At 44.3% G+C, this 26,378-nt stretch overlaps 2 protein-coding genes and 1 pseudogene across 2 annotated transcripts; all 3 read right to left on the bottom strand.

Moving 5' to 3' along the window:
- Positions 4,437 to 13,021, bottom strand: LOC8062698 (annotated as a pseudogene).
- On the bottom strand, positions 15,375 to 20,746 carry LOC8062697. The gene is made up of 6 exons (XM_002439614.2): positions 20,640 to 20,746; positions 20,041 to 20,435; positions 19,250 to 19,566; positions 19,051 to 19,131; positions 18,026 to 18,363; positions 15,375 to 15,898 (listed from the first exon to the last, which is right to left on the bottom strand). Exons 2-6 carry the CDS (start codon positions 20,397 to 20,399, stop codon positions 15,557 to 15,559), a joined length of 1,437 nt encoding a protein of 478 aa, XP_002439659.1. The 5' UTR covers positions 20,400 to 20,435; positions 20,640 to 20,746; the 3' UTR covers positions 15,375 to 15,556.
- Positions 22,631 to 24,651, bottom strand: LOC8062696 (phytochrome A-associated F-box protein). The gene has a single exon (XM_002439613.2). The coding sequence runs from the start codon at positions 24,266 to 24,268 to the stop codon at positions 23,111 to 23,113; it is 1,158 nt and encodes a 385-aa protein (XP_002439658.1). The 5' UTR covers positions 24,269 to 24,651; the 3' UTR covers positions 22,631 to 23,110.

Below are 26,378 nucleotides of genomic sequence, written 5' to 3'. Positions count from 1 at the left end.
TCGCAGGTCGCGTGGCTCTCTCTCCCCAGTCCGGTACCGTGGCTACCACGGGTACCAGGCTGTTGCCAGGGACGTTGGCCCTGGTGGTGGGTGGCCTACCCTCACCAAGACCAACTATGTTGAGTGGGCTGCGGTGATAAAGGTGAGACTTTAGGTGCTGCACATGTGGGAGACTGTCCGGTACGGCGACGTCGACGATGACCAGGATCGACGAGCACTGAATGCCCTCATCGCTGCAGTCCCAACCGAGATGCAGTTCTCACTTACCAGCAAGCGGACTGCCAAGGATGCTTGGGACACCATTGCTGCAGCACGCATCGGCAGTGATCGCGCCCGTAAGTCCACATTGCAGCAACTCTGCAAGGAGTGGGAGGACCTGGCCTTCAAGCCAGGTGAGGACGTTGATGATTTTGCTCTCCGTCTCAACACTTTGCTGCAGAAAGTGGTGCAGTTTGGTGACAACACCTACAGCGAGGAGAGAGCTGTCGAGAAGCTCTTCCGCTGCGTCCCCGAGAAGTACAGGCAGATGGCTCGCTCAATCGAGTCTTTGCTAGACCTCTCCACGATGTCGATCGAGGAGGTGATAGGTCGCCTCAAGGTCGTCGACAGTGACGAGCCACAACCCTCCTCGGGGCCCAAGCTCCTCACCCGGAGCAGTGGGCTTCCGGACAAGGTGACAAGAAGAAGGAGGAGCCTTCTTCTGCAGCAGCCAGCCGCAAGCGTGGCAAGCACGGCAAGTCACGCAAAGGCGCCCAGGCCGGGGCGCAAGGGCGTGCCAACGGAGGCACCCGCGGAGGTGTCCAAGGCGCCGCCGCTGAAAAACCTAAGCCAACACAAGATGACTGCTGCAAGAACTGTGGTCTTGCTGGCCATTGGGCTAAGGACTGCAGGCAGCCACGACGCGCCCAGGCCCACGTCGCGCAGGCGGAGGAGGAGGAGCAGCCAACTCTGTTCATGACACATGCTAGCACCGAGCCACCCCTAGTAGCACCGGCTGCAGCGGCTCTTGTCCACCTCGACGAGCCCAAGGCACACGCCCTCCTCAGCAGCGGGTCCGGCGGCAGCAACAAGATCGATGGGTGGTGTCTCGACACCGGCGCCACCCACCACATGACAGGCCGGCGGGAGTTCTTCTCCGAGCTCGACTCCGACGTTCGAGGCTCCGTCAAGTTCGGGGACGCCTCCACCGTAGAGATCAAGGGCGCCGGCTCCGTAATCTTCGTCGCCAAGAACGGCGAGCATCGGCTGCTCACCGGCGTCTACTACATCCCCGTGCTGAGGAACTCCATCATCAGCTTGGGACAGCTAGATGAGAATGGCTCGCGCGTGGAGATCAAGGATGGCGTGCTTTGCATTTGGGATCCTCGTCACCGACTTCTCGCCAAGGTGAACAGGGGGAGCAACCGCCTCTACGTTCTTCACGTACAGGTGGCACAACCCTTTGGTCTTGCAGCTCGGCAGTACGATGAAGCCTGGCGGTGGCACGAGCGCTTTGGGAACCTCAACTTCGAGGCCCTGAAGCAGCTCAGCAACAAGGAGATGGTGCAGGGCATGCCGTGTGTCGACCACGTGGAGCAGTTCTGCGACACCTGCGTCCTCACCAAGCAGCGACGGCTGCCCTTTCCCCACCAAGCAAGCTTCCGCACCAAGCAGAAGCTGGAGCTCGTGCATGGCGACCTTTGCGGCCCCGTGACACCGGCTACACCTGGAGGACGACGCTACTTCCTCCTCCTCGTCGACGACGCGTCCCGCTACATGTGGGCTGTCCTCCTCGACACCAAGGGGGCAGCCGCGGACGCCATCAAGCACCACCAAGCTGCCGCGGAGAAGGAGTGCGGCCGCAAGCTTCGGGTGCTGCGCATGGACAACGGCGGCGAGTTCACGGCGGCTGAGTTCGCGGCGCACTGCGCCGACGAGGGGATTCAGCGCCACTTCACCGCGCCGTACACCCACGCAGCAGAACAGCGTCGTCGAGCGCTGCAACCAGACGATGGTCGCCACCGCTCGCGCCCTCCTCAAGCAGAGAGGGATGCCGACGATCTACTGGGGAGAGGAGGTGATGACCGCTGTCCATCTCCTCAACTGCTCGCCCACCAAGGCGCTTGACGGCATGACGTCGTACGAGGCTTGGCACGGGCGCAAGCCGGTGGTGAGCCACCTCCGCGTCTTCGGCTGTCTAACGTTTGCCAAGGAGCGCACTCACGTCGGCAAGCTCGACGACCGGAGCACTCCAGGAGTGTTCATTGGCTACGCGGAGGGCGCCAAGGCCTACCGCATCCTCGACCCTGCGACACAGCGCGTCCACATCTCCCGAGACGTCATGTTCGATGAAGGGCGAGGCTGGATTTGGGACAAGGCGGTGGACGACGGCTCGGCCTCGACCCTCAGGGACTTCGTCATCGACTACGTCCACCTGGAGGGAGCCGGGGGAGCTAGCAGCTCGTCCTCACTGAGCTCGCCCTCCTCGGCACCCGGCTCGCCATCAGCTTCGGCGAGCCCACCATCGCCTTCACCACTAGCGAGTCCAACACCACCGGCTACACCACACACTCCTGCACCAGTGTCGGCATCTCCAAGGTCGGCACCAGCAGCTTTGGCCCGTCAGCGTTCGGTGGAGTTCGCCACTCCACTGTCCGGCGACGAGGACCGTGTCGATGCCTACCACGACGATGAGCCTCTACGCTACCGCACCATAGACAACATCCTCGGTAACCAACATGTCCATGGGTTAGCGGTACATGACTTCGAGGCGGAGCTGTACCTAGCACACGAGGATGGTGAGCCTCGCTCCTTCGGTGAGGCGGAGGGAGACGTGGCATGGCGTGTCGCGATGCAGCAGGAGATGAACGCGGTCGAGCAGAACCGCACTTGGGAGCTCGCTGATCTCCCACGTGGTCACCGCGCGATCACCCTTAAGTGGGTGTTCAAACTGAAGAGGGATGAAGCCGGTGCCATCGTCAAGCACAAGGCTCGCTTGGTGGCACGAGGTTTCGTGCAGCAGGAGGGGGTCGACTTCGACGACGCCTTCTCCCCCGTAGCACGGATGGAGTCCGTGCGACTTCTCCTTGCGCTAGCTGCCCAGGAGGGCTGGCGTGTCCATCACATGGATGTCAAGTCAGCGTTCCTTAACGGCGACTTGAAGGAGGAGGTCTACGTGCACCAGCCGCCGGAATTTGTGATTCCCGGCAAGGAAGGAAAGGTGCTTCGTCTGCGCAAGGCCCTCTATGGCTTGCGGCAGGCACCGAGGGCGTGGAATGCCAAACTGGATTCCACAATGAAGGGGATGGGCTTCGAGCAAAGCCCGCACGAGGCGGCCATCTACCGGCGGGGCAGTGGACGAAAGGCCCTATTGGTGGGTGTCTACGTCGACGATCTTGTGATCACCGGCACCGAGGAGGTGGAGATAGAGGCGTTCAAGGAGAAGATGAGGGCGACCTTCCAGATGAGCGACTTGGGCCCTCTCTCCTTCTACCTAGGGATCGAGGTCCACCAGGACAGCTCCGGCACCTCTCTCTGCCAGACAGCCTACGCCAAGCGCATTGTGGAGCTGGGCGGTCTCACCGGCTGCAACCCAGCCCACACTCCTATGGAGGAGAGGCTGAGGCTGAGTCGGGAGAGTACGGAGGAAGAGGTGGACGCGACGCAGTACCGACGCATTGTGGGTAGCCTTCGCTACCTTGTCCACACGCGACCGGACTTGGCGTTCGCCGTAGGCTACGTCAGCCGGTTCATGCAGCGACCGACGACGGAGCACCAGCAGGCCGTGAAGAGGATCCTCCGATACGTTGCGGGCACCTCCGACTATGGTTTGCACTACCCGAGGTGCCTCGGTGCGGCACATTTCATCGGGTACAGTGACAGCGACCACGCCGGCGATATCGACACGAGCAAGAGCACCAGCGGGACGCTCTTCTTCCTCAGCAAGTGTCTGATCAGCTGGCAGTCGGTCAAGCAGCAGGTGGTGGCTCTATCCAGCTGCGTGGCAGAATACATCGCAGCCACTACCGCTTCTACTCAGGCTCTGTGGCTGGCTCGGCTGCTTGGCGATCTCCTTGGCAGAGACGCAGAGGCAGTGGAGCTCAGGGTGGACAGGAAGTCCGCCTTGGCCTTGGCGAAGAATCCAGTCTTCCATGAGCGCACCAAGCACATCCGGGTGAGGTACCACTTCATCAGGAGCTGCCTCGAGGAAGGGAGCGTTCGGGCCAACTACATCAACACCCAAGACCAGCTCGCCGACTTTCTGACCAAGTCCCTTGGGCGAATCAAGTTTCAGGAATTTCGCGCCAGGATCGGGATGGCTCAGATACCCCACAAGGAGCCACACAAGACTTAGGGGGAGAATGATGGATAAGTCTCTCTTGGCTGGTTGTGGGCTGCAGTAGGCAGCATATGGTCCTTGTGTAGGACAACATCTTTGACTGCTTTTAGGACAACAGTTAGCATCTGTAGGACAGCATCTTGACTGCTTTTAGGACAGCAGTTAGCATCTGTAGGACAGCATCTTAGACTAGTATGCTGGCTGGTTAGCAGCCCTATAAATATATATCCCCAACTCCTCAGGTTGGCATAGCATTGTGTGAGAAATAAACCCGGAAAATTGTCCCAACTCTGTGTGTTATCCTCTCAATGAAAGTAAGGATCCTGCTCACACCTAGAACAAGGATCCAGCGACTAACACTCTCCACATCATCCAGGGTGTCATCAGCTCCTCCATAGCCTGATTTGATGCCGTGTCAAGTTAGTGCAAAATTTTGCAGCATTTTCTGAACATGAAAAATAAATGAAGAAAAAAGTCTATTTTTTACTATCGAACTATCACTCAGGTTCGACTTTGGCCGTCAAATGCAAAAATCGGATATTTTTTACCATTGGACTATAAGTAGAGCACACTGATGGCCAAATATATCCAGTTTTGGAGTTTGATGGCTTCTTCCAAAATAAAAATTGCGGAGTATCTTAGTACTGCAGTCACAAGCACTACAGACTGATCATTTTCCTGGATATAGAATGGCAAGCTTCCATAGTTTCCACAGATATATTCAAGTATGAGCTCCAGTCCATGAGGATCTACCATTACCCCTCCAGAAATCTGCTTCAAATAGATAAATCAAAGATACTTGTTTTGACCAGTTTAAACATTTCAGTAAAAAGCAAGTTCAGCATCTCACCATTACAGAAGGGGGAGCATCCCTGGTCCCTGGAAAAAAAGAAGAGCAACCTCTAAAATATTTTGAGGAATATGAACATACAACAAGAAATTTGTACAAACATTAGACCTCTGAAAAGGACGGCCAAGTCAGCAGTAAAGTCTTGTAGGGGCCCTTCTAATTGCATTAGGATGATTGCTCACATGTAGAGAGGTATAGTGATTCAGTCCGATGAAGTCGAATGAATTAATAAGAAGCTCAGATTCGAAGTTGGTAAAAGATGGAGACGGGAACCAGCAATCTTCCTCATGAGGATAGTCTCCGAACACCAACGGATGCAGGATTCTGAAAATTTGGAAAAAAAAATCACTATTTCTGCAGGTAGTGCATATACACTATTATTAAGATCTCATTTCTTTGAAATGACCATATACACTAAAGTTAGACATTAGAAAAAAAAATGCCGGACAAGTTTCTAATTATTGAACAATCAAAGGACCACCTGCCTAGAGCAACTGGTGACAGATCAATAAAAATAGTCACAATATACTTTTTGGTTTCTGTAATAGTTACTATACATATTATAGTCAATACAGCAGAACATACCAGCCAAATAAGATGGATTTTACTCTTTCTGTGGCTTCAATGTCTTCAGCTGAATCTGTGAATGGATAGAGCCAAATGGTGTACATATTGAGGCCAATAGTGCCCTTCTGTTTAGCCTGAAATCGAAAATAAGGTAACAGACATAATTTCCCCAACTTCATAAATAAAATTCAGAGGAAAAGAATATAAGCAGAGAGCTCACTTGGTAGTTCTGCCTATAAAGCCTAACAGTTGATGCATATGCATGAGCCAGTAGGCTGTGGTGTACAAACAAATATGGCTCAGTTGTGGAGTTTCCAACTGTGCAATTGCTCGTGCCAAATGGATATGAGCTTTGGGGGGAGATATCCACTGTCAAAACTACCTTGAGCCATGATGTTTGGCTCGAGCACTATTGTCCAGTGGGCAACTCTATCGCCAAACTCATGGAAACACACATTGGCATATGCTGTGAAATCATCTCTATATCACATCTGCCAAAAAAGGTAAAGGAATCTGGTTATATTCCAATTTCCAAATGATTCTCATGAAATCAGGATGCCATTAAGGTAAGTAACTATACTTACATGATTTTGGGGCTAACCCACCCACTGTACTGATCTTCAAGGATCTGAGGAAGATCTATATGGTAAAGAACAGCATTTATCTGAATACCTGCAGAATAGCATGCACAATGTGGGGTGGGAAAACCAAGTTAGCATGAAAAATATTCAAATGAGATAACATTTAAATAAAAACACACCTGCTTTCATCAGCTCATCAATCAAATTGTTGTAAAACTGCAGCCCTTCTGGATTCACCGCTCCTCTCCCACTTGTAGAACATCAGAAGCTAACAATGTTCATGAACAGTTCATCATCATCACAGACGCCGCATGTTAAAGTTCATTTGCCACACCAGAAATAAGCCTTGACCAAGAAATAGTGAACCTGTAGGACCCCAGGGCGATGTCACTCATTAGCTTGACATCATCCTACATATAAACAGAAAAGAGCAGATGTGAAAAGTGATTGTTCCGCAAGTCCCCAACTACCCAAGGACTGTAGCAAATTAAAACTGGCATTTGATCCTTTCATCCTTGGGAGAAAATCCGTACCTTATACTTATGCCTTGTTTAGTTCCCATCAAAAATAAAAAACTTTTTAAGAATCCACCCTATGCTTGGACAATGTTTGTAAAATAAAAATAAAAAATGCTACAGTAGCGAAATCCAAAAAAAATTCACAACTAAACAAGGCCTTATGGTATCCATCATAAGCGATATCACCGGTATCCTTAAGGTCTTGTTTAGTTCGCAAAAACTTTGATTTTTGGCTACTGTAGCACTTTCGTTTTTATTTGACAAACATTGTCCAATCACGGAGTAACTAGGCTCAAAAGATTCATCTCACAAATTACAGGTAAACTGTGCAATTAGTTTTTATTTTCATCTATATTTAATGCTCCATGCATGCGACCAAAGATTCGATGTGACGGAGAATCTTGAAATTTTTTGCGAACTAAACAAGGCCTAAATGTATTTCTCTCTGACACATCAGACAATCATACTACATTTGAGTTGAGATAAATGTTCAAGTACTAAACACAGTACTAGTACGGGAAGACAGTCAGACGAGTAAACGATCTATCGTCCATGGATGTTGAGATTGGCACAAAAGAAGGCTACGCCATGTTTTTCTCAAGTAACTGAAACCAACATAGCACCTGATACTTCACTAGCAATAACCGCTCAAGTCTAGCATAACATTCGGCAGAACTTGATGGTCAGAAATTAGGGAGTGCAGAAAGTCAACGGGCAGTTCATTTCAGGGGGAAAGTCAACGGAGACAGACGACGGTGGGACAGACCTGAATGGGCGTATGTGTCCCAGTCTCCCAGATGGCAGGGATCCTTCCATCGTCAGCTGCCGCACCCTCGTACTGCAATAAAAAGATGTTTGTCCTTCCATCCTCAGCTGCCGCAATCTCGTACTGCAATAAAAAGGTATTTGGTTGAATTTGTTAAAGTTGAGTAGGTATGGTAGCATTTTTATTTTCTTTAACAATTAGTGTCTAATCATAGATTAATTAAGCTTAAAAGATTCAAAATACTCCAGCTGTTTTTTAGTTTCGTAAATAGTCTATATTTAGTAACTCTATGCATGGGTCTAAATATTCGATATGACGAGTGATAAATTTTAACAGACGCAATCAAGAGCCTAAGAATGGTATACGAGGAAAGATTAATTTTAACCAAAGTTCACCTTGAATTGCTCGCATATACTATATTGTATCTACTCCCTCCCTCCGTCCCAAAATAACTGTCGTTCTCGCTTCCTGAGAAATAACTTTGATTATATATATATTAAAACTATTAATACTTATGATACATAATTAGTATCATCGTAAAGATATCTAAATCTAATTTTTTTTAATAAATTTATTTGAAGATATAAATATTACATATATTTTCTGTAAATCTAGTCAAACTTGCGACACAAAAACCCAAAACGACAGTTATTTTAGGACAGAGGAGTATATGTTATGAAAGAAATAAAGGTGATTTGCTAATGGGCTTTGTTGTGGTATACCCAAATGATTATGAGTTATGAATTTAATTAATCGAATGGTTAGGATCATCTATTACCTGGTAGGAGGTAGTATGTTAGAATATATATTTATATAATTTTTCTTGGGTTTTGCTATTGTACAACTCTTACCTAGTAAGAGGTAAGAGTTTAAATAAATCTGAGCCCTTGAATATTAAGAGAAATAAAGTAAGTAATAAAAAGAAAAATAAATAATATATTGCTTTCTTTTATCTGCATATATACATGCAATTTGTTTCCTTTTGATTGCAACCGACGATTACAACTTCAAGGAAGGCCATCATCGGGCAAGAGATGGTTTGGAGTCAAAATTCAACTTTCCAAGACATGCTATTTTATATTTTTTAATTGGGCTTGGTCACGTTACAATAAAAAAAATGTTACATTACAATCACGTACACTATGAATTGAATAAGCTTCACTTTTTTAATGTTCAAAACAAAACAGATTTAAATTTCCCGTTCATTCATCATATTCCAACAAATTAAATAAATTTTACAAAATCATTTAGTCATATATTATAAATTATTGTGTTATTATATATGCAATAAAATAAAATATGACTGCACATGTGTGAACTGTGTCCCCCCATCATGTGTCCACGTCCATGTTATTAAAAACTCGAGATCATATTTGAAAAGTTAAATCATGCATGCATATTAGATATATATGAAGATATTTTTCTTGTATATCCTATTACCTCTTTGCATTAGCGGAGCCACAAGCTTTTAGGAGCCCCAGCAAAATTTATTGTATAAAAATATTTAATTAGAAAATTATAAAAATCTACTTTGATATAAAGAAATTTTCTTTATGAACTTGGCGACGAGCCCGACCGGCCGCCCGGGGGGGCCGGGCGGTGGCACCGCCAGTGCCTCTTTGGAGGTAATATTTGACAATTGCTTTTCAGATTGACGGTTCACAGTTATTTGAGTGTACCATAGCAATACCCTTTTTTCTTTATATAATAATATAAATTAGGCAAATTTTGGATATAAAGATTCTTTCCTGATCTAATTAATGCACACGTGATCTCCTGGACGTGATACATCCTTTTAATCTTTGCAACTTTACATCTGACATAAACTACCCATGTGTATAAACTACTTTTTTATGTAAGTAACTCCTGTAGATATTATCATATTTTAGTTTGAATTTGAATTTAAATATAAATGTTGATATTATTGTACGTTAATTAGAAATGAATACTTCAAATTTGCATTCAAATATACAATCTGAAAGGTTCAAATGGCTAGAGGGGGTAAATAGCCTATTTAAAATTCTACAAACTTTACTAAACAAGTGAGTTAGTAAAATAAGTGGCGAAGCTATTCTAGCACTAGCACAACTAAGCTATGCAAGCCACCTAAACAAGTCTAGCAAGAAGGCTAAACACTAAAACACAACAACTAGAGAAGGCTACACAACAACTCTATACTAACAAGAACTAAGCTACACAAGATAAACTAACAAGGTAGGCAAGTAAGTAAAGAGAGGAGAGTGATTGTTATACCGACGTTGTAGAGAAAAGATATATCCAATCAATCACGTACACAATCACGAGAGAGACCTCGGCAAGAGATGACACAAGATTTTTTACCGAGGTTCACTTGCTTCCCGGCAAGCTACTCCTCGTTGTGGCGATACACCCACTTGATGGATCACGAGCTAATTGACAATCCAAAGCCAAACCCTCAGCGGGTGCCGCACATCCACTCACAAGATGGGGATCCTCCAAGCCACGAGCAATCCACTAGAGTAACCAATTTGCGATCTCCCGCGGGGAAGGCTCAAGAACCCCTCACAAATCACTTGGTGAGGCTCGAAACAATCTCCAATCACGAGCTCAACACCACCGCTGCTCCAAGCCGTCTAGGGCGTCGGGAAACACCCAAGAGTAACAAGAAATCCGCAACAAACTCAAGAATCAAGTGCCACTAAATGCAACTCTCAAAGCAATGCACTTGAATCTCACTCAATCTCACTAGGATTAGCAAACAAGCAAGGAGATGAGTGGAGGGAGTGTTCTCTAGCTCAATGTATGTCTCAAGTAATCAAAATGTGCAAGAGAGAACCTCCCAAAGCCGGCCACCTTCTATTTATAAGCCCCTCAAAGAAACTAGCCGTTGGTTGTTTTCACTGGGCTGAAAACGGAGGCACCGGACGCTACTAAGTGCGCACCGGACGCTCAACACCCTGCGTCCGGTGCACTGGAGATGGCCACGTGTCCGTCCTGAATCTCGCGTGTCAGATCGTAACGGTCACATGCGGACCACCGGACGCTCTGTAGGTTCACACCGGACGCGTCCGGTGCACACCGGACCCATGCGCAGAGAGGGTTGCAAAACGCCCTCACACCGGACGCTAACCACCGGACGCTCTCAGAGTGCGTCCGGTGCTCAACCCTAGCAGGATCAAGCACACCGGACTCTGAGGCCAGCGTCCGGTGCCTCCACACTCAGCGTCCGGTGAGTGTTTCTCAGTGAGAAAACACTCCCACGACTTCTCCAAATTTTTCACCGGCGCAATAGAAAATATACACTTATTTTTCTCAAAAGCGCCGAATCCCGAGGCGGGATTCGGCGCTTTTGAGAAAAATAAGTGTATATTTTCTATTGCGCCGGTGGAAAATTCGCAAGCTCGGCGGGAGGGAGAGAGGAACCCACACCCCTCTCAACCCTAGGAACTCCACCTCCTTTGTAAATGTGCCAACACCAACAAGTGTCCACCACCAAAGTGCAAGTGTGTTAGCTTTTCACAAATATTTTCACCAAAGGAGTTAAGTTAGCACTTTGCTAGATCCTAATGCATATGCTCAAGACATGGACCTAGTAGCACTTGATTCGAGAGATGACCGTGATTTCCCCTCTTGATAGTCGGCTATCTATCCTAAACCCGGTCAATCACTTCTCTACTCATCTTAGACCGGCAAAAGTAAAATCATATGTTTATACCTTTGTTTTGATAACTTTAATCCTCGTCTATCAACATGATCTCCACATCATGCTTCATCTCTTTGTAATCATGTGGCCATCTTTCCATGCCACCTTGCACCTTCATCACATGTGTTGCTATGCCTAACTCAAAACACTTAAACACAAGGCATTAGCAACTTGGTGTCATTAATTACCAAAACCAAACTTGGGCTTTCACAATCTAACATAGAGTCAAAGCAATCATTAGTCGCTCGAAAATGTTCCCCTTGTGAACTGTAGGGTGCTTGGCAGCGGCCATGCCGAGAATGACAAGATAAGCTGGGAGAAGAACCCGGTTTTTTTGTGCCTACCTGCTCCGCAGGCACTATTCTAGCCATCCAACTCAACCTCGAGATGTACAACAACAGTGACAGCTTCTTTGCTCTCTTCTCCGTGTACATTGTATTTACATACGTACATACATTACCTATACTACTTCTTTACTATATATAAAGTGGTCTCCGTTTCTATCTCTTTTCTTTTATTTTTTTATACAGTGTTTTGTGATAAGATATTGTTTGTAATATAAATTTAGAATATTAAGGTTGAACCAACATACTGTGCATGCTGAAAAATAAAGCTGAAATATTTATATAGAAGTAAGCTATTAAAAAGGCATATTGTAAATGATGTGGCAATAAGGAGAAAATAACAGAAAAAACTACATCAAATGAAAATTTTAAAATAGAATAAAAGATCAGTGTGTGAACGAAAAATTAAAAATAAAGTAAAAGATCAGTGCACGATTAGTACTACTCCCTCCGTTCCACAAATAATTGCATTTCTTTGACTTCTATGATTTATGTTTGACCGTTCGTCTTATTCAAAAAAATTTAATAAATATTATTTTTATGGCTTATTTTATTGTTAGATGTATTTTTATAATAATTTATTTATTTTATCATTTGCACAAAAAATTTAAATAAGACGAATGGTCAAACATGAATCGTAGTAGTCAAAGAGATGCATTTATTTGTGGGACGGAGGGAGTAGAAGATTAGGAATATTTCTATTTAGGCCTTGTTTAGTTCACAACAAATTTTACAAAATTTTTCAGATTTCCCGTCACATTGAATCTTTAGATATATGCATGAACTATTAAATATAGACGAAAATAAAAACTAATTACACAGTTTGGTCGGAATTGACGAGACAAATCTTTTGAGCCTACTTAGTTTATGATTGGACAATATTTATCAAATACAAACGAAATTGGTACTATTCACATTTTGCAAAATATTTTGCAAGTAAACAAGGCCTTAGATGTGTTGTTATCAAAGAAACACAGTTAGAAAAAATTTGGAAAGAGAGGAGTGAATGGGTGGCCAGTTGACACAACTGTGGGGCCGAGGGTGAGTACGCCAGCAGCACATGCAAGTGGGCGGCGACACAAACGTTGAAAAAGGAAAATACAAGAAGAATACGGTGGAAAAAAATACTGACACATGTGAATACAAAGAGAGAGGAAGGTGTCACAGATCTCGAGAACTGCTTTTGACGGAGAGGATAGTGGCCGCTCAGCATGTACATGCTGAGAGACCATTTCGGAGAAGCTGAATGCATCTCCCCACTGTTGCACCTGCAGGCCGCCACACCCTTGTGTAGTTGTGTATGCCTATTTATTATAAGTAGCTTATTATTAATCTATGACAACAAACAGGGATCCAGCAACTCATCAAGGGGACGAGAGGACGCACCTTGGCCATCGCAGGTTTGACAGAAGCCAACGGTCCTCCCAAAAGCTGTTCTCTAAACTCCAAGATGAAGCAAAGATGTGGATACAGGCTGGAGCCAATTACCTGAAGCCTCCTAGTTTTTTTTCTTTTTTGACAACACCTGAAGTCTCCATTTTACTATACATCTAGATAAATAATATATCTAAATATATAACAAAATAAATAAACTAAAAAATTCAAAGCAACTTATAATTTAGAAAGAAGTGAGTATTAACTAATGCCAGATATGATTTTCGGATCAAATAAATAGTTGTGTGTTCAGCACGTAAGTTATTTTAGTCAATAAATAGGTATAGTATAAGAGTATGGTCAAACCTTCTTTCCTCCCTCTTCTAAATAATAAAATATTTTATTTTTCCTAGATACAAAGTACATAATTTTTACTATTATAGGTAAATGTCTGTGCATTGCAACATGAACACATTTGGAATCGATAAAACACGTGCAACGTATATCTCAAACACGAGCAACGTAAATAACCACTACTACATCCAAATAAAACACATACAACGTATATCTCAAATAGTTGAAACATTTGGAATATATATTTACAATATAACAGTATAGCCACTATAATATGCAACATCCAGATAAAACACATGCAGCGTCCAGACAACAAAGTTAAAACATTTAGAAAATAAACTTGCAACATACATATATACCCACTGCAACATATGTAACATCGAAATAAAACACTTGCAACATATATTTGAAACAACAGAAATATTTGAAAAGGCCTTATTTAGATTGCTTTAAAATTCTAAATTTTTACACACACTCTCTCTTCGTCACATTGAATCTTTTAACACATGTACAGAGCAGTAAATATAGATGAAAAAGTAACTAATTGCACAATTTGGTTGTAAAATCACGAGACAAATCTTTTGAATCTAGTTAGTTCATGATTAGACACTAATTACTAAATACAAATGAAAGTACTATAATAGCAAATTTTCCAAATTCACAATCTAAAACAAGGCCGTACATCTAAAACGCATGAAACAATGCTCGTCCTTGTTCCTGCTCAATAAAGATGTGCATCGTGGTGTGAACCACAAGACACCAACAGTGAGCAGCGCAAGGCACGGAGCGGGTCCGCGTGTGAAGCATGAGGAGCAGAAGGGCAGAGGTGCATGAGGGGGAGAGGTGCACGGTGCGAAGCAGTTTTAGCACAAGGCGCAAGGTAAGAGACAGTTTCTTCTCCGTGGAAAACATCTAGATTTTTCCTGCATGTCATCCATCATGTCGCATGTTGCTAGGGCCTGCATGCCTAGCACCAGCATGTGCTAGGCACTAGGCAGCAGCGGCGGCAACAAGAGGCCTAGGCTGTCCACAAGCGGGCTGTTGGGCTGGCGTTGCGGCCCACCAAGACCCGTCCGAACGAGAGCATTACCGACGAGCGAGGGTGAACGTCACCCTTTTTAGTAGTAGGATAGGATAGGCAGGAGCGAAGATAGGTTATGTGCAGGTGGTGCACCTAAAAAATACAAAAACAGTGAATTTAATTAAAATTTTACCATATATACATCATCTATTAGACTTGTCTATACACCCATAAGATAAGTGCACCATCCTCTAATTTGCTCTAGCTTCGCCGCTAAAGATAGAATAGGATACACTTACATTATTGGAGCTTAGGCTTAGGGAGCGTCGGGTAGGAATGAAAGGTGACTGGCCTGGGTTTGAATCCCCGGCGACGAGTAGGCGGCGCCGTGCTTGGCGCCTGATGACTGATGCGGCTAGTGAGGAACAAAACGAACCACGCCAAAGAGCTGAGAGAGAGATAAACTCAATCTCTAGCTAATCTTCATTAATCAAAAGTGTTTCATATTTATAACCCAATCTTAACAAACTTCTCTTCACTCTTAAGGAATAACAATCACAACGCAAACAAACTCCTAATTGACCGCGATCTGGTGTCACCTTAGGCTGGTGACCGCGCACTAACGCCGCACGCTTGGCTCGGTCCACCCTTTAGCCACTTTGCTTGTCTCAACGTTTGTACACCTTGCCCACCGTAACATACATATACATTATATTTAGAAACATAACAAAAGTAATATATCTAAAAAGTCAAACGTCTTTATATAATTTAAAAGAGAGGGAGTAGCCATCTTTCTGTGTTGGTGGAGGTGGAGAGGGTTGGATGGCAGATTAAGACAGCCCGTGCGAGACAAAGCAACAATATAATGCCAGAGCCTGAACAGAGAGCTCAGGGGCAAAAAAACAACACATCACGCTCCTTTGGTTAACTCAGAATGAAAGCATAATGAAATACTAAATAAACAATTTCATACATGCTCACTGTTAGGTCAATAAAACATAAGTTAATCAAATATTGGGTCCTCATAGAAATGTTATTCCCAAGAAATATAATGAGAGTTTGCCACTAATTTTCCATTCAGCAGAGTACATAGTAATAGGCTCACTGTAGATACAAAACTTGGGAAAAAAATCCACAACTCAATAAGAATAACAAATTTGGGGTTCCACCAGCCACAAAACTCATTTGCTTAAGTAAATTTTGGGTTTTCGTACTCTCTGACTCTTTCGTGTGTCCACAGCTACAAACATATTATTTGCATTGTTCGGATAGCTCACAACTGCCTCTTTATTTTTCTTCATTGCCCTTTTGATTTGATCCTCTATAGACCAAGAGCATCCATGTTTCTTATTTGGTTTATTTAATTTTGGCTCTCTCTTGTTTACAAGCTTTACATCTTGGGCTGGGGCTTCAGCAACATATTTAATTGGCGCTGAACAGGTTTTATCCATCCTCTTGACCCTCTCAAACTGCCAAACTTCATCAATAGCCGCCTTATTATCTATAAGTACATCATCAATACTCTGCAAAGAATACCAAAAGCATTATGAAATACCGCAATCCAATAAATACCAAGATAACATAATGAATAATATTTTGTACATATCATTGTATTACTAATTTTAAGAAGTGGGGGTTTAGAAACCCATACAAGGCACACACACACAACACACCCACCTAGGACAACTCAATAACAGACACGCATGGAGCAACAGAATAGATTGATTCGACCAAAAATGTAAGCTCCTAGGAGCACAAGGGCGAGGAGATAACAAAAACCTCGAGCCCCCAGCAAAACTCCAAAATCTCATCTCTTATGCAGTAAGATACACTACAGTAGACACAGAGGAAAAAATATCATTGAAGACAACGACTGCGGCAAGAGCCCCCAAGCCTTCGAAATGACGACCGAATTCAAACCTCTCAGGACCTGCCCAACAACTGTGTCATTGATTTGAGGATCCTATCAGTCATCAAAGGAAGTGGCATCAGGCTGAGGTGGCAAGGCTTGCAGACCAACCCTGTGGAGGAGCAAGAACCAAACTTGTCGAGCAAAGACGCACAAAACTAGGAAATGATACAGAGTCTCATTAGCTTGATCACACAAGGAACACTTCTCTGGATGAGGCAGACCATGCCGAGCAAGGAGACTAGCAGTCCAACATCTCTTGCAAACAACCAGCCACATAAAAAAATTACACTTTCTGCCCTTCCCAGTTGCCCAAGTTTTCCAAATTGTTTTTCAAGGCCTAAAGGCCACATTCCCATGAAATATTTTGTGCATTTGTACTAAAAAGAAGTTAGATATGGACTACAAATCCAACAAGATTTAGCATCACTCTAGCTACAAGACTACAATTCTTGAGCAACTAAATGATCGGCCTGAAACATCTAACCATCCATAATAGGGGTGGTTAGGAAAGAAATCCCCTTGGCCCATGCCACGCTCCAACATTTCATCTCCTCCATGGCCAGCAAAAGAGCATCCTGCAAATCTGGCGACCTTTCATCAAACACACCTATTCCAGTAACATCCACGCCCCTAGAGTGACAATGGAGTTCAGCCCTTTAAGCACATGCCCATCAAACACCAATGTATCTTTAAGTTGGGGAAATAAACTCTGCAGGCCAATGACCAAGAATTGCCTAGCAAAAATGCAGGAAATGAGCAGGTGATTGATTGTTTCAGATTCCTGGTTGCATAGGGGGCAGCAAGCCAGGTGTTCCACGCTCAATGGGCAAGCCGATCTGCAGTCCAGCATCTGTTATGCACTTATGCACCACGAGCCACGTGAAAAGCCTACACTTGCCTGGAGCCCAGCTTTCATTACGAGTTCCCATGGCCCAAACTGTACAGCCCCTCTGAAGAATCCTTCATAAGCTGATTTGGCTGAATAAATACCAGAGGAGGATAGTAACAAAAGTGAGTGTCTTACATCCAGGTTGCAATGTGACTTTGAGCAATGAGATCCCACAATTCCAGGAATTCAGAAACAACTCTCACTGTTAGAGCCCCTTGAATATCAGCAACCAAAATATTTGTAGTAAGAGCCGCCTACACAGTATGTTTGTTCAGTCTCGCTTAGACACCAAAATGTAGACACGAGGAGCAAGGTCCATGATTCATTGCCTATGTAACCATCATGTCTCTTTTCAGAAAAGGGTGTGTGGACCACATCTCCCACTTCTGAAGCCGCAGCCATAGAGCTTGAATAGAGTGGTGAAGTTGGATAGGAAAGGTATCCCAAAGGCGATTAGGCTCTAAGGCTAAGGCCATGTTATGTTATCTCCAAAAGGCATGAATGCAATCTGATACCTTGTGGGCATGTGGGGTGTGTTTGTATGGTTCTTGTACCCTTTTTTCTTCTCTAATATAATGATATGCAGCTATATCCTGTGTGTTCGTTAAAAAAAAGGGCAACTATAGATGATCTTCTAACTATTTCTATAAATGACTTTCATAATGATCAAACTCACTAAATTGATCTCAAATGCTTTTACATAATAAAACTCTAATAATCTACTTGAAAATTGTAAACATACATAAAAGAAACCTAGCACAGTAATTGACAAAAGAATATCAATTATTATCACTAAGTATTACATGATCTAATGGAAAAAAAACAAAACACTGCAAAATATGAACTTACTTCTTTGCATATCCTTTCTATATGAGGATTAATTAGAGAATTATTTACGCCAAATAGCATCTCAGCTGTAATTTCATCTCCGTCTTCACCAAATGGTCTACCTACATTCTCCATTTTATGAAAACCATTCAAATCCTTCTTTTTTCGAGACTTTTGAGTATGGTCTGTTTTGTTATAAGCTTCTCTGAGATGACTCTTAAGATTAATGATACGAGACTGGAAACATTCAATTGCCAAAAGAATTTCTCTTAAAGAATGTTGCTCTAAGAGAGTATCATTTCTGTTTGAATCTAGCAATGTATCATTCATGCCAAAATTGCTTTTGGTGTCTTCAGAATCTGCATTAAGAATCAAGGAAACAGTTGATTAGAGATCTGATAATAGGAATTGATCGACATAAAAATGATAACAATGATATTCAACTTCACCAATGCAATTCTGAAAAGAACGATATCTTTATTGTATGCAAAAGTTACCTAAAAGATAATGCACAAATAGAATGTGTAAAGAAGAAAAATAGTTACAAAAATGAGTAAGCATGCACCCAGGTAACGCAGCACCCTCATTTTTACCCAGCCAAGTCTCACAAATATTGTCTGCACTAATTACCAATGTAAATATGTTTGAGAAAATTACCAATATAAATGGCTAAGTTTGAATCACATTCAACAAGTATTATTCTCCCTATCATAAGGGTTCGAACCAACTCAAGTAAAGCCACATAGCATCCCACTAATTCTTTTCACTTCTTTTTGTTTACTTATCCCTCAATTGCTGCTGGTTTCCAAAATCAGCACAGGGTGAGCAGCACCAGATATGTTGTCTTCAATACTACAGTTCTATTAAGAGTTGAGACCAGCTATCTCAACAACCAAAAGTTCAGAAATATCTGGCTCATAGAAACAAATGCTCTAACAATAGATATTATTAGTATACAAATATTGCGAATTTATGATATTATATAAAATAATACTCTCTACTTCAATACAATAAAAACTAATGAGCATAAGATCATTCCAACATACCCAAGTTATTAAGGTCATCAATAACCAAAAGCTCATTATCAGCTCCACTCATTTCATTTCCTGTTTTAACCTTTCTGTTTTCTGCAAAGAGTAATCATTGGAATAATTAATGCTTTGTCATTATCAAGTATCAACAGTAAACTGGTTCTAAATAGAATATTGGTAGCCCTATAGAATGAAAAAGGATAGGATGTCAAACCATGGTTATAATAAGAAAATATATGATGCTTCTTGATGTACAACAAGGTGTCCGTATAGTCTTCGTATCTTTTCCTTTTCCTCCTATTTATAGTATTTCTTTCATTGCTTGAAAGATCTAATTTTGATTGTTCTGATTTGTGGCTATCTGCTTTAATCATCTCCAACTGTAGATTCTTTTCATGATTTATTAAAGCAAGTTCCTTGTCATACTTTGCTACTTGTGACAAGAGATCTTTAATACGCAGCTCCAACCAATGACATCGCCACCTTTCGGGGCCAATAAACTTTGTCCAATCAGCTGAGACCTTTTGTTTTCTAAAAGATAATTCAGGTTATTTACAAAGTAGTCATTAAAAGGAAAAGACATAAATATACAAATGAGACTGTCATGAAATAAACAATAGAAGAGTATTTAAATTTGAAGTAATAATATCATTATAAGGTTTTTTCTCTAATTCCATATAAAAAGGAAAAAACAAGAGGACCAACAATAATCATACTTTCATATTTGCAGGAGACTTAGGTTTCATGTCTTGAGTTTTGCAATTTTACATCATTATCATTAAATATTGTAAATACAGTGGATATCGAACTTATGCAAGATAGCATCATGCATATTACCTGAAGTGAGATAATAATAAGTTAAGAACTATTGCTCTTATGATGCATGGGTTAAAGAGGAAAAAAAAGTAGTGATTGTCTTTGTTTCCCTTTTCACTCTTATCAGCAGACTAAGCTAACGGAACAGAGGTAAATAATATAATTTATATACTGTATATATATGCTCACCTGATTACATGTGGCATGGCGGTCGTATCACCCACATTGACATGTGAAAAAAATGGCGAATCCACGCCAGTGTCTGATTCAGTTTCGTCATCAGATCCAAAGCCAGAATCACCAAATGAGCTCGAGCACTCCGTGCTATCCCCATGCTCATCTTGAGCAGACTGAACATCATCAGCACACTCATCTCCAATAGAAACAGATGCCAGCACTGGATCACCACAGGCAGCAGGCACCGCAGGCTGAATCGTCACTCCATCCTCGCCATGTTCCACATCCACAGGTTCGGATTTAACAACTGCATTCCCAGCTTTGTTGTCAGCGTCGTGATCATTGATGCCAGCCAACGGATCCGACGCCATGACAACAGATGTGAAAACCAGGATCACAACACGGCCCTGCCCATTCCATGGCGAGCAGACATTAGTGGCGAGAATTCACGAACATGCATGCGATAGGAACAAACAGAAACGATGGGGGGGCGACAGGGGGAGTACACGTGTGTATCTACACCCGATATTTTTTTAGTAGCCATCAGGAATCAGGATATCAAAACAGCTCGCTACGATTTGGGTGCTCGGTTTCGGATTGGATGGGAATACCTGGTGGGTGCTCGTCGCCGGCGAAGAGATCGACGAAGGCCGCAGGTGGCGGCGGTATGGCACTCAAGTTGTTGCACGCGATGACGCGAGGCGAAGGGAGGCGGCGGACGGCGGAAAAAAATAGCCCCGTCCTGCCTCCGGGCTCGTGGGCCTTCTACTGGGCCTTCCTTTTTGACGCATTTGTTTTTTGTTGTAAAAAGTTTATTTTTTCACACTCAAGTTCGTTTTTCATTTCTCACCTCCAAAACTAGATGAACTATCTTCTTCGACTTTTGAAACCGTGCATTTTAACTCTATGAACCAGTTTTGATGGCGGTTTTGCTATAGTGAACGGTGGTTTCACTACAATGACTGTGGTTCTGTTTTTTTATTTGTTTATTTTGGATGAATCTTTGAAAAATCATAGTAAATCATATGTAAAATTATAAGGATGTTTCACGATAGATGGTCAGAAATATTATGTACATTTGATTTACAATTAATTTAGTATGATACGGGAAAAAAAACTGTCCTGCCGCCAACCAAACACGCCATCACCAAGTTTGGCCTGGCTGTCATGCATCGCTGGCTGCGTCAACACCAAGAGACCCACATCAATTTAGGGAGACTGCTGGAAGCGGGATTTCTTTTTCAGAATACTGTTTGAGAATAAACTAAAGTGGAGGTCTTTTTCTAGGCTTTGTTGGAGATGCTCGCCTGTTACTTGCTAATGCTGGCATCTAGCAATGACAAATCTTTTGACAAGCTTATACAGTTTCGTTGCCTTCCAAATTTGCGGATTCCTTTTGGCCCTCTTTGTAATGCTAGATTCATATTTCTAAATCCTACATTTTTTATATAAAACTGAATTGATTTATGTGAAATTCTTATATTCTAAAGGGGCCCTTAGAATAATTAAGGTACTTATTATAGGCTAATGTCGTTAATCCATTTCTTTGAGGGTTTACCTCAAACCTAGATTAGCAGTAATCTAAATGTGTTGTAGCAGCACATGCAAGATTGCATTGCAGGCCACAAAATCAGTCCGAGGCAATTCTGTATCACTCAGTCTTAACATTTTTAAAGTTTGACAAAAAAAAAATGGTGTAGAAGATGTGCATTATAAAAAAAACAATAAACGGAATGAATTGCACATGGACATGAAGAGTCGGCACATCCATGCTCCGAGTTCATTGAATATCTCAATCTTTTTTCTCCAACATATCAACGGACAGGGAACGATCACAAATTATGGAGCTTTCTCCATCATTTTCAATATGCTTCCTCCGTCGTCAAATAATTGTGTGCCTCATTTTCTGAGAACTCAATTTTTAAAGATTGACTAAATATATAATAGAAAGATATTATCATTTATAATAGATAATAAGTACCACTAGGTTAATCATGCTATATATAATACACTTGTTTGGAGATGTAAATATTGATAGTATTTTCTATAACTCCTCTGAGAATCAAGATGTTTTATAGTTAATTCTGCAACATAGCGTATTATATATCCATGTAAGGTACACATTACCATTTTTTTCAATATATATATTAGAGTATATAGTCATGCATGGTTCAAGTGGGTGAGCCGTTGTCGGTTAGATGGTGACCGAGTGGCCGCCACGCGCCCACGCCAGCCCTATGGATAAAAAATGTCGAGGCATGACGTGATGCAAGGAAACGCAGGGTTAAAAAAAGCTTGCACGTTCATGCAGAACCGTTGCCAAAAAGGGGAAGTGCACATGAATGGATATATTTTCTTGGACACTCCGCCAAGTGCCAAGTACTACTAGAAGCAGAGCTATTGTCAGACCGGACCTGCTTGCAAGTTGCAGTTTCAGAATACTATTGTCAGTTATTGCAAGAACAACAATATGAAGCAAAGAAAAGGATATCCCGTAGATGCAGCCATGCAGACTGAACATAAGACAGATGAGAGATCCTAGTGAATTGAAGAAAATAATGCATGGGTCGTTCTGAACAAATCCAAGAACTGGCAGCCATGCTGAAGCAGTCAAGGCCGAGAGACCTTTATAGTTATGCAATTGCAATATCAAGGTATTTGATACAAGTAAGCAGGATTTGTTTGCACAGTGTGAATCCTGTACCTGTACTCCAGATACAATAGCTCGTTTCATAGAACAGCAGTGCGGCAACACAAATTTATCGTAGCATGATTACAAATTTATGCAAACCTTTTATCGCCTATGCTGCAAATCAATCGGCATTCTTATTCTACTCATAGCCATCCTCATAAACAACAACAAGAAGAAAGAATACACATCCTCCATACATATATACTCTATATATATCCAGAACATTACGAAAATCCGCATTTTCTGCTATATGCAGACACGCATAATTATGTCTAGAAACAGCAGAAGGCATATGCTACTAGGAGCATCATTCATCTGGCAATGGCATGGGGGGCAGTCTTTGAAGCAATACAATACCATGTCAGTCGGAGTGGCATGGCCACTCCAAGATCAGGAGTAGAGCGGGCGTTCGGTCCAGGCGCCCGCGACGTGGCCGTTCTCGCAGACGTAGGCGCGCACGACGGGCTCGCCGTCGTCGTGGTAGCCGTAGAAACCGCGGAGGCAGAAGGCGGAGTAGAGGTCCCAGGCCTCCTTGCAGCCGCAGAAGGCGCACTCGACGGCGACGGTGGGGCGGCGCGTGTCCCTGAGCGCGCGCCGCACCTGGGAGCGGGCGAAGTTGTGGAACACGCCGCGGAAGACCATGTACTTGCGCCGCTCCTCTGCGTGCACGCACCCCGGCCAGTCGCAGAGGTAGAGCCGGTCGCCGCGGAAGCGGCTGGCCAGGAGCTTGTTCCCCTGCTCGCGGCTCAGCGTCCAGGACCCCGACGCCAGGTGCGCGCCCACGGTGCCCAGCCACCGCCGCGGATGCCGTCGGCTCCCGGCCACCACGCCGCGACGGGCGACGCCGCCGCATGAGGCAGCAGCATTTGTGGTGGTGGTTGCTCCGTCCACGTCGCGGATCGCCGCCACGGACGACGGGGGCGGGGCGGCGGGTTCCGCAGAGGCAGGCGGGATCTGCGGCTCGGACGAGCAGTCGTATGCCGCGTCCAGGTACAGGTCGTCGTAGAGCGACCACGCGGCGGCGTTGTTGGCAGATTCGCCGGCGCCGCCGGGCGCGCTCCCCCCGGCCGCGACGACGACGTCGCGGGAGGTGGCCGTGGCCTCGAAGCCCTCGACGGAGGCGGCGTCAGTAGGGGCGCAGATGATGGGGACGTCAGGCCCGATGTCGAGCTCGAGCCCGAAGTCGTCGGTGGGCTCGAGGAGCACCCCGGCGCGGAGGAGGCCCGGGCAGCAGACGGAGAGCTTGTGGAGCGCGGCCCAGGCCGCGGGCGCCCCGTCCGGGGGCGGCGCGGGGAGGAGCTCGGCGGGGAGCGCCCGCGACAGGCGCGGCGGGAGGCAGGCGGCCCGGAGCAGCGCGGCGAGGCGCGGGGACGCGCAGGAGGCCCGCGCCCAGTCCCGCGGGTCCGCCTCCAGCCGGCCCAGGATCTGCAGCAGCACGTCGTCCGCCAGAGCGGACAGCGGCGACGACACCTCGGCGAGCGTCGTCTTGGCGCGCGCGCTCCCGCTCCCGCTCCCGATCCCGCCCTCCTCCGCCTGCTGCCGGTCCATGGCTGGCGATCGGCGCTCGGCGGGGTTGATTTGCGGACTGGTGCTTCCGCGGAGGTAGGAGACCGGTGGATTGTTTATTCGGTCCTCTGGCGTAGCGAACTGGGGATTGATGTTGGAGGATTTTGTGGTGGTGATGTAATCTAGCGGCACCGATTATTATTATTATTATTTTCCTGGCGGTTGCGACGTGTGGACGACGGTTGCGCCTGCACTGTTGCCTGCTGTCGCAAATGGTTGGTAGCTACTGTACTGACCGACTCTTCTCGGGACGTAAACGACCGGAAAAAGAAAACAATGGTTTTCAGGCAGCGATTGTTCCGATGAAGTTCAACAAATTTCTGTGGAATTATTATTCAGGCCTTGTTTAGTTTCGAAAAAATTTCAGATTTCGCTACTGTAGCACTTTCGTTTTTATTTGATAAATATTTTCTAATCATGAACTAACTGGAATCAAAAGATTCGTCTCATGATTTACAGACAAACTGTATAATTAGTTTTTGTTTTCGTCTATATTTAATACTTCATACATGTGCCGCAAGATTTGATGTGACGGGAATCTTGAAAACTTTTTGGATTTTGGGGTGAACTAAACAAGGCCTCAATTCTTATAGAACTCTTGCGTTCCAAATGAATTCTCTTTTTTTTTTCACAAACAAAATCTAGTATAGATAGTGCTATATGAAAAGCTCGTGGCTCGGTTTGGCATGTTTATATTTTTCAATCAACATTTTCACCTTGGATTGCTAGAGCAACTCCAACAGAGTCTTCTACTTACACCTCAATAGCTAAATATGAGTGCCTAGATCAAACATCTAACTTTAGAGCATCTACTACGGACCTCAGATTTGTTAGGCCAACAAAATTCTCTCGTCAACCTCAATTCCCTATTAGGTCACCCCCGGCCCTATCCTCCTCGCATGTACGGAACTGTGGTCCTCCCCTGCTCGATCCTCTCGTCCGCTCGATGTGCTCCTTGAATGGTCGGTTGGCCATGGCGCACTTGCTCGCGGCGCATCTGCTCACGGCCATGGTGCACTCCATCCACGCCGCCCTAGCCAGAGTAGCCCTAACCTGCTCGCCGTCGTCGTCAGGAGGAGCAGTTGCGAGTTGCTCGCCGCCGCCGCCGCCACCGGGAGGAGCGTCCCCATCTTGCTCTGGCTGCGGGGAGGAGTGGCCCGACGAGCTCGCCGCCAGGAGGAGCCTCCCCAGCCTGCTCTAGCGCTGGGAGGAGCAGGCTTGACACCTGTTTGCCGCTGATGGAGCAGGCACGACATTCTCTGGTCGCTCTGCTTGTCCGGTGCCCTGTGTGTGGAGATAGGATAAGGGGAAGAAGAGTTGAGTTAATGACGTGTGGGTCCCTATGTCATTACCCGTTGATATGAACTTTGGGGGCTCCATTTGGGACTGTTGTTGGAGAGAAAGAAATTTGTTAGACCAATAAAAGTAGGGGTGAGAACCTAAATCCTAAATAGAGATAGCATTATCGACAACTATTATTTTCTCCCAATACTCTCACAATGTGAGATTATCGTATCTCTTTGTTATTTTCTAAATAAGAGATAATTTCTAAAATATTTAGAAAATATAATCAATAGATATTTATGAAACTAGATTTATAGATGAATCTACTTTATCACTTCATATTTTCAAACTCAACCCAAAAGAATTTATTTATGTCAAAGTCTAAAATATTTGACTTAAGACAACCTCAAAACAATTTGCCTTAGGGAACCAGAGGGAGTAGCATGCCATTTGGCCTTATGTATCATAGGTATTAATATTTTCTTGTATATATTTGGTCAAAATTGAGTATGTTTGACTTCTCAGAAAACAAGAACCAAATTTAGAGGTTATTTTAAATTATTATTAGCTTTCTTTCATGATACGAAGCCTAGGAATAGTGGAGTCATGCTTAGGTGCACAAGAACCATCCAAATTGCACCAGACTATTACATTGATTAAAATGGAAAACGAAACCCACAAACTTCTAAGAAAATTACTGAGAAATGATGCTTCAAAAACAAAATACAAGGAAATAGAGACAAAGAGGAACAAGGTAGTATGGAAAATATTGCATTTCAGAGGCCATCTACAATCGCAAAAACTAGAA

Source organism: Sorghum bicolor, chromosome 9 (genome assembly GCF_000003195.3).
Source record: "Sorghum bicolor cultivar BTx623 chromosome 9, Sorghum_bicolor_NCBIv3, whole genome shotgun sequence".
In the NCBI taxonomy this organism is placed as follows: domain Eukaryota; kingdom Viridiplantae; phylum Streptophyta; class Magnoliopsida; order Poales; family Poaceae; genus Sorghum; species Sorghum bicolor.
The sequence above is the reverse complement of the archived record's forward strand: the minus strand, read 5'-3'. Positions and strand labels throughout refer to the sequence as shown.

Coding starts and splice junctions, on each gene's coding strand:
- LOC8062696 (XM_002439613.2), bottom strand. CDS start 24,268: ATGGACCGGCAGCAGGCGGAGGAGGGCGGGATCGGGAGCGGGAGCGGG.
- LOC8062697 (XM_002439614.2), bottom strand. CDS start 20,399: ATGGCGTCGGATCCGTTGGCTGGCATCAATGATCACGACGCTGACAAC. Junction 19,567..20,040: donor GCCATGCCACATGTAATCAG/GTGAGCATATAT, acceptor ATTATCTTTTAG/AAAACAAAAGGTCTCAGCTG. Junction 19,132..19,249: donor ATTTTCTTATTATAACCATG/GTTTGACATCCT, acceptor TACTCTTTGCAG/AAAACAGAAAGGTTAAAACA.